Source organism: Vanellus vanellus (genome assembly GCF_965231255.1).
Source record: "Vanellus vanellus genome assembly, chromosome: 1".
Classification (NCBI taxonomy): domain Eukaryota; kingdom Metazoa; phylum Chordata; class Aves; order Charadriiformes; family Charadriidae; genus Vanellus; species Vanellus vanellus.
This window is the reverse complement of record NC_138905.1, coordinates 25,718,838-25,727,669: the sequence shown is the minus strand read 5'-3', so window position 1 is coordinate 25,727,669 and position 8,832 is coordinate 25,718,838. Positions and strand designations below refer to the sequence as shown.

At 53.3% G+C, this 8,832-nt stretch overlaps 1 protein-coding gene across 1 annotated transcript; it reads right to left on the bottom strand.

Annotated features, from left to right (window-relative positions):
• Nucleotides 1–4,540: 4,540 nt before the first annotated feature.
• FEZF1 (FEZ family zinc finger 1) lies at nt 4,541–7,086 on the bottom strand (the record flags this gene model as incomplete). Its single annotated transcript, XM_082482979.1, has 4 exons — nt 6,279–7,086; nt 5,935–6,069; nt 5,476–5,608; nt 4,541–4,845 (listed from the first exon to the last, which is right to left on the bottom strand). Exons 1-4 carry the CDS (start codon nt 7,074–7,076, stop codon nt 4,541–4,543), a joined length of 1,371 nt encoding a protein of 456 aa, XP_082339105.1. The 5' UTR covers nt 7,077–7,086.
• Nucleotides 7,087–8,832: the final 1,746 nt, after the last annotated feature.

Here is an 8,832-nt window from a genome sequence, read left to right as displayed (position 1 = left end):
AGACTGGAGTTACTACCGAATTGTTACTGGCACAGTTGCCAGCAGGATACCGCGCAGTTCCCCCTCTGTAAGGATGGAACCTGAGCAAACCAGTAACCAAATAGCCAGTGGGAGGAAAGATTTATCATACCTACAGAGTTATAATTATTTCATATTAACATGTCACAACACCAGGCACCAGTTAAATCCCTATTTTCTTTACCAAGCGCCGAAGAACAAGATGGTGACTGTCCCATTCTAAGTATGGCACGTGAGGTGCAGAGTAGGAGCTTTCTAATTTCTAGTTTTCAAGCACTGACCAGTTAAACTGCTCTGGCACTAAGCTGTGACTGAGATGCCTTCATTTGAGCTGGGTACAGATGAATTTGTGACACTTTGTTCAGTCCCTCTATTTTCATCACTGTGGTAACAAAGAAGAAAAAAAAAAAAAAAGGAAAATTAGAACCAAAATGCTTCCTTGACTAATATTTTCCAATATCCATTTTGAGTACCTTGGGATATGCTGGATTTCTATTTAACTAGAAGTAGAGCGTGATTTTGGGTAGCTGTTGAAAAGCTTTGTGCTCAGTTTACATTTTGACATGCATGGATTATTTTTTTTTAAAGAACAACAACAAAAACAAACAAACAAATAAACCAACAAAAAAAAATCCTCAGTGGTCATACTAGCATCTTTGTCTCCCCCCCCCCCCCCGCCTTTTTTTTCTTGTGGGGACACGTCTGGTCACCAATAAAGCAGTACTAAAGCAAAGCCAGTACCATTTCAGCTTCAGAAAGAACTTTGTATCTGACTCAGTAAGAAGAACCTACTCTTGCTGTATTCTATTTCTAGAGCGATGTACGGCAGCTTTGGTAATTCTTTCAGATAAATGGCATTTTCAGCGTTGACGCACATTAACATCACTGTAGCATCTGACGAGCACAGAAGAAATTCAGTCCCATCTGAGAAATCCTGGGTGGGGACGGGGGTAGAGGGCAACAGCTCCTCCTTGACAAGGGCTCTCGGCTCCAGAGTCCCATAGTCTCCCTTTTATTCAGTACTGAAGCAAAGCTGTTGTGATTGATGAGGGGTGGGCTACGGTGTCCTGAGGATGCTAATGCTCAACTCTGCAGCAGTGTTTTAGCAGATCCAGACATACCAACGCTCTTCTCCTCCCAGTATCCGCAAGGGACGGGTAGGATGAGGCTGACCAGTTGTCTTACAGGATGTGGATAATACGGCAATGATGCTGACTGTCAAGCAGGAACCGGAACATGTAACCTTTCCTTTAGGTACAGATTACTCCATTTCTCCTGTCAAAATTATTCACGATAAAAAAAAAAAAAAAGAAAAGATAACTGTTAATCTTGTCTATAGTAAGGAGAGCTGTTAACAGCTCTAAGCTTTGGATGTATACAAAATAACGGCTTTTGTCTCTCATGATGATTTCACCAGCTTTGAATTGTCTCTGACCATTAACTAGAAATTCACTTAACCTGAGATTAATCTTGAAAGACAGGAAATGAAAGGTAATGCTGCACAGGCCTTCCAAGACATGTATTAATCCCAGCCTTTGACACAAACATGGTTTTATATAGCGAAATAACAAATGAGCTATCCTTATCTCACTGTGAAGTCCCACATCTGTAGCGCTTACCTCAAGAAATCTAGGAAGGAGAAACACTTATCCATGCCCATCACTGACTTTCTCTACTTCACCTTGGAATAAAACTAGAGTGCCTCATTTCCACTTCATTTCAAAATGCAGTCGCTCACGCACATAAGTTCCTTGGCAAAATAGCATTTTTCATCAGGAAGACACAGAAGAACTCCAGATTACGCAGTGGCTGCGGATCTTTTACAGGAGGGAAGGCAAAATAACGATTCCTGTTTATAAACCTCCAAATGGTCTACGGTCAAGCAACGTCAGAAATTCTCTCTCCCTCTCTAACCATACAAAAGGAATTAATTAACTGCTGCTGCCTGGGGAAGCCCGAGCCCTCATTTCTCCCAGCGCTTAGAAAACAGTCTGGAGAAACAAGGTAGAGCAAAGAATTGGCCGGCATCTGGGTAACCAGAGCACATAGTCTTCTGCAGTGTTCTCAGGCCTCACGTAGATGTTTGATCTGAGAGTGCTGTTGCACGTTCATCACAAGGTGGCCAGATCAGATTCTCCTTTCATTTCGTCATAAATTTACATCCATATCCTATTGCCATGATATGAAATACTTTTGTGACTGTTCCAGTATACCTGCAGCGCTTGAACAGCTTTGAATGTTTAACAGAGTTATAAAATGAAGATATTTAGCACCTTGCCAGGCTAGTTGCAGTATCTTGTACTATCACACTTGCTGAGCAATAAGAAAAGTAAGTTGGACTTCTTTGATTTATTTCACGCAAGCAGAGGCTCACAGACATGGCATATCTACATAATTTCAGTGGGATCTTTGGGACATCTTACCTTTCTTTACATGTTGCAAAAGTTTACCTTTGGCAAGCAAAGAAAGAAAAGGAACCAGCGACGCACTGTAGTCATCTGTTTGGGGAGGAATTTATCCCTATTGAGGGCTGAACGGCCCTCTCCTGGCCTCGGGAACCGGGCGGAGCTGGAGGGGAAAGCGACCACGAGGACTGGTCCTCAGGGGAAATCCAGCCTGTGTCGTGTGTCCCCCCCCCCCAGCTCTGCGGGACCCCCTCCTCCCTGTCCCTTCCCAGTCCGCCTCCCGGTTTGCCCGGGGTCACTTCAGCCGGTCGCGCACCCCCCGCACCCCGCTCCCTCCGCCGCCCGCGTCTGCCCCTGCAAACGAGACTGGAAAAAGCCGGGAGACCCCCCTCCCCCCGTTTCCCCGAGGTCTCCCAAGCAGAGACCCTCTCCGTGAGGGCCCCCCCCAACGCCGTTGCTTTTCGCCGGGAGGGAACCGGCGCGTCCCGTCGGGTCCCCCAGGCTCTGTGAGGGGCTGAGCCCCGCCGGGGTGTCGCGGGGAGGGTGGGGGTGGTGGCTGAGCTATAGGTCCGACCTGTTGCTTTGCTTTTTACACGTCCAGCCGGCCGTTGAGAGGATTACCTCAGTCATCCGAGATGGGGGAAAGGAGAAAGAGGCGCTTCCCCTCTCAGCCACCTTCAGAGGTGCACGGTGGGACAACTTTAAAGTTAAAAAACTTAAAGGCTGCCGGCTGCGAATAGCCTTGAGAGGGTCAGCCCGGGGAGAAGGGGGGCATGGGGGGATGTAACGCTTTAAGGGGGATTATAACCATCGCGGCTCTTCCCATACAGCCAAACCCAGACGCTGTACAACCCAGGCAAGAGCAGGGGTGTCCCCCCGCGGGACCAAACCACCCACTTGCGAGGGCTCCGCTGCGGAGCGCACCCGCAAACGTGACCACCAGGTCCCCCCGAGAGCGGGGCGAACCCCCAGCGCCAGCGGGGCTCCCTGCGCTTCTCCCCGCCCCCCCCCCTTCCCCGGAGAGAAGCACCCACCGACCTCCCTCCTCCCCGCCGTGTCCCGGCGCGGTCCCCCCTGCCCGGAAAGGACCCCCGAGCCCGGGGCTGCGGGACGTGAGCGGGCACTCCTGCTCTTCCCGGGGGGGCGGCACCCACTTTTCATGCCTGTTTCAGTTACCCCCGGGGGGATGATAAAGCCAGACACCCACCCCCCCCGTCACGCCGCTCCTCAGGCGCCCACCGACGAGCGAAGCTCCGCTTTCAAAGCTCAGGCTTGGCAGAGTCCGCTGAGCAGCTAATAACATAACAACCCGGCTTTGATCAATCCGAACTAATTACCCCTCTTAATTAAAGTCTTTAGCGGTTGTTTCAGTGTTTTGGCAAGGAAGCGGAGGAGGTTTGGCCGTTAGACAGCGCCAGCGCCGCGGTCCCCCCCCCGCCGCCCGCCCGCCCGGCCGAGCCGCAGCCCCCGGACCGGCAGCACCGGCACCCGCCGCCGCCGCTCGTGTGTTCACGTATTTATTTCCACGAGGTCAACGAATTCCTTTTGATTTTTTTCTTTTTTCTTTTTTTTCTCCACGTGCAAGAATCAAACCGAAATTCAAATCCGTACATAGCGAACCAACTCTCTCCATATAGATACGATATTCGGGGAGGGAGGGGGGAGGGAGAGAAGGAAACCAAGAAGAGGGGTTGGGGGGATGGGGGGGGGGGGGGGGAAACCAGCAGGCAGCGGAGGCAGGGCGGGATCAACACAATGGAAATATATATACATCGAAATAATTAAAGTGGTGCAGCTTTCCCGGCTCGGGTAATACAGATCCCAAATAAATACAGCAGAAATTGGCTTGGCGCTTTTTCTTTTCTTTTCTTTTTTTTTTTTTTCCTTTTTTTTTTTCTAAAACCATGTCTCCACCTGAGATGCAACAACAACAACAACAAAAATAGTCTTTAAAAAAAAAAACCAAAAACAAACAAAAAATTAAAAAAAAAAAAAGAGGAAACAATCAGTCCCATAAACGTTAGTGGCGATACAGAGCATAACACACAAAACCGCTTAACAGGTGCATGCAAAGAGGCGGGCGGGCGGCGGCGGGAGCTCCGCGCCGCGGCCGCCCCTCAGGGCTGGAGCGGCGGCGGGCCCTGCAGCAGCGGCCCCGGGGGGGGCGGCTGGTCGGTCCCCCCCAGCTCGGCGGGGGGCCGGGGCAGTCCCAGGGCGCTGTCGTGCAGTTTGCGGACGTGTTTCTTGAGGTCAAAGTTCCTGCAGAAGCCTTTGCCGCAGGTGGGGCAGGTGAAGGGCTTCTTGTCGTTGTGGGTGTGCATGTGGAAGGTCAGGTTGTACACCTGGTGGAAAGCCTTGTTGCAGATATTGCACTTGAACTGCTTCTCCCCGCTGTGGGTCAGCTTGTGGTTTTTGTAATTGCCTGGGAACGAGACAAGAAGGGCGAAGGGACCTGGGGCTGAGAACTGGACGCTGCGAAGAGGAGGAAAAAAAAAAAAAAAAAAAAAAAATCCCCAAACGCTGTCCTATCCCCAGAGCCGCGCTTCAGCCGAAAAGGACCGCCGATCTCTCAGCAAACACCCGCCTTCTCCCCATCCTTCCCGCGGCTCTGACAGGCGAGAAGGGAATTATCGAATAAACCAAAATCGCACCAGTTGCAGAAATAACCCCCCTGGCTTTAGCCTGCCCGGCAGCGCGGGAAGAAAACCCAACCGAAGTCCTGCGCTCGGAGGGGAAAAAAGGCGGCGAACTCGTTTGCCGAAGCTGCGCGGGAACCTGCGCACAGCAGTGCGCGGAAAACGGGCGCAACCCGCGGGAAGGGCTGCCCCTGCGCTCCCCCCAAAGCGCTAGCCGCTTCCCACTCCGTGGGCCGTGCCAAAGGAAATGTGTCGGGGCTAGGGATGCTTAAAATTAACCAAAATCTCTAATAACAAAAATTAAAACCAAAACCTAACTCTTTCCCCCACCGTCCCCGTCGCAAATTGTCCGGACGCTTGACCTCGCCTGGGGGGAGGGGGAAGCGGGCAAGGGAGAGGGCACTGGGGACTGGTACCTTTCTGGTGAAATCCTTTGCCACAAAATTCACAGACAAAAGGTTTGTAGCCGGCGTGTATTCGCGTGTGCGTGTTCAGGGTCGAGCTCCGGTTAAAGGCTTTGCCGCACTGGTTGCACTTGTGTGGCTTTTCCTGGTGGGAAACAAACTCCAAGTCACGGCTTGGGGGATTGCGGGTGTGTGTGCGGGGTTTGTGCGGTGGGGTTGCGGGGTTTGCCTGTAAGCTGACGGCTCCCCATGCCTGGGAGCGGGACACGCCGCCGTACCCCACCGCTCTTGGGGGCAAACGAAATTCCCCCCGCGGCCGCGGCTCCGGCTCAGCCGCCCCCCGCACCGCGCCGCTGCTGCGGAGCCGCCGGGCAGCGCCGGGCTCCCCAAAAAGCCAGAGCGGAGGGGTCTCGGGAACGCTGGATGGATGGATGGATGGATGGAGGGATGGAGGGAGGGATGGATGCTCACCTGCGTGTGGATGATCTTGTGCCGGCAAAGCGTGCTCGCCTGTCTGAAGCCCTTCCCGCAAACTTTGCAAACAAAGGGTCTGGCTCCCGTGTGCACCGGCATATGGCGAGTTAAGTTATAATGTGCATTAAATACCTTGAGAGTGAAATCAGACAAAAAAATAAAAGTAAAAAAATAAAAATAAAAAATTGCGATTAGAAGGCGAGAGCGCCGAGGGGACGCCGTCGTTTAAAAATCAAGCGCGCAAGCGACCGACAACCCGGCGGAAGGACGGACGGACGGACGGACGGGGGTAGGAGGCTGGGGAAGCAGGGGGAAGGGAGGCGGGCTGCGGCTCTACTTGCCTTTCCACAAACTTCACAGGTGAAAACTTTGGGCTTGCTGCTCGGGGAGCCGCGGCTGAACTCCGAGGTCTTGTAGGCGATTTTTTCCGAGAGGATCTGAGCACTTTCTTTCATGTAGTGCTGCAGCTGAGCCTGCGACAAGTCCTTGAAGGCGACCCCCGCCGGGTACTTCTCCACCGCCGGCAGCACCAGCTTGTTCCTCTCCGCCAGATAAGCCTTGGGCTGCGGGTGCAGGGGAGAGCTGAGGAAATAAGAAGCCACCGGGTGGATGTTGACACTGGAGGACGGGTGACAAGGGCTGTCGCCTCGGTTGAAATAGCACAGGGCTCCCATGGCGTGGAAGGAGGAGTGATTGACCACTCGGGGTCTTACCAGTTTGTACTGCTGCAAGGGCAGGGCATCGCGGGGGAAATCTCCTTTCAAGCTCAGGGCACAGTTCAAGAGATCGCCGCAGCTAAAGGAGGGCGAGGAAGAGGAGTCTAAATGAGCCTTCCTGGGTTCCGCTCCGGCCACCGCCGCTTTGGGCAGGGGGTCGTACGCCACCGGGACAAAGGGGATCATGCAGGGGATGGAGGAGTTGAGGTGCAGCGGGTGCTTGGGGTCGCCTTTGGCCACGGAGCCGTGGAGGAGCTGCGGGACGGGGATGGAGCGGGGCTCTGGCGTCCGCGCCATGATGCGCTCAATGGAGAAGGCGAGGGGCTTGGGCGTGCTGATCATGTTGCTCCTGGCAGACAGGCTTTCTCTGGCCGGAGGAGTCGCTAGGATTTTGGTCGCCGTGTGGTGGCCACTATTGTCCATGGCTGGATTGCATTTGTTCGCCCGGTTTGAGCCGCTTTGGTAGACGCCTCTTTTTTTTTTTTTTTTTTTTTTTTTTTCTTTCTTTCCTCCTCTCCCCTCTCTCTTTCACTCTCTCTGCCCCTTTTCTTGTCACTGATCTGCAAGGAGGGAGACCAGCATCGCCGCCGCCACCATCACTACATCCTCCGCCGGCGGAACCAGCCTTCTCAGTCCAGTGGACTCATGCCAGCCCATCACAGTTTACTTTGGCGCACCAATGACTCGGGACAATCGCTACTTATTTCTATCAATAGAAAGTGTTGTGTCAATAACGCAGCCAAGATCTCGCCAATCGTTAACTTCCAAGAGGAGAAGGTAAACTAGATAATTGCTCAATTCGCTTCCAACAGTCAACAGGAAAAGTTTTTCCCCCCCCAGTAAGCGGCTACTTTTCATTGGCGCCCGCGCCTCCCCCGCCCAGGGAAGGAGGCGTCTCTCCCTCCTTCTTGCCTCTCTCCCTTCTGCCTCCCCCCCTCCCTCTCTCTCTCTCTCTTTTTTTTTTTTTTTTATTATTATTATTATTTGCAATCTGCTTAACCAGGCTTTAGAGGCCAAGCAAATCCGAGATCAATTTTCTTGTTTGGCTTTAAGTGACATCATCTAAAATCATTGTCCAAGTGCTAAAGAGGGAGGTGAAACCCAATTCAAGGGCAAGCGCCAGGGTATTTGTCAAACGAGGTGCTGCAGAAGAAGCGGCTGGAGGGGAAGCTGTTTGTTTCCTTGCCACTTTCCAGCCCCAGCTCTCTTTGTGCGTGGGGGTGGTGGGGGGGGTGTGTATCTGAGGGAGGGAAGGAGATGGTTGCTCTGGTCCTGTGACTGCTCCTGGCCTACTCACTGCTTTGAAGAGCAAGGTCAGGTGGCGGTGAGCTGTTGGAAAAACACGGTAAACAGGCGAGCGGGGAAGTTGCGGCAAGCAGACGGCGAGAGAAACGCGTGGGTCTGCGGGAACCACCCAGGGCAAACCCGACCAGTGCTTGTGAGCAAAAGGGTGAACCAAAACCCAGGGTTGGGGATGGGGAGGGAAAGCAGGTAGGAAGAGGGACTGCTTTTTAAATCTGAAGCACTAGTTTTATATATGTATACACACACACATATATATAAGTAACCTGCATAAACGCAAGGTATAGCTTCTTTGTCCGTAAATAACACCAGGCACAACACGAATACCGAAAACTCAGGATCGATATAGATACACGAAGAAATACACGGCGCATACACCGCCTATAGGTACATATGCACCTCAACTGGTGCGCTCCCCATACATTTAAGCGAAGCTTGGCGGCCCTGTCCCGGAGAGGTGGCTCCAACGCCCCGCGTGTTTGTACTTACAGCGAAGCAGGGAATCGGGGAGAGGAGAGGGACAGCGATGGGTCTGTACTCACCCCCTGTCCCACCACCACCCCAAGAGGACGCACTGGGGTCAGAACAAGCTCCCGTTCCTCCCGCCGGCCTGGGGTTCACTCGGCTGGTGAATCAGAGGTCGCTGCCGAAACCCCGGGGAGCAGGAGGGAGGAAGGGGGGTCCTGGGTCTTGCTGGTGGAGAAAAGCCTCCAGCGAGGCAGGGAGGCCCGGCCCCCGCTGGTGCTGCTCGGGTACCAGCTGGGGAGCCTGCAAAAGGCTGTGTCCCCCCCCGGCCCAGGACAACCCGCTTGTGAGGAAGCGGGAGCAGGGAGGAAGGGCTGGGGCACCGGCGAGGGAGGGATGAAGGCACCCCTGC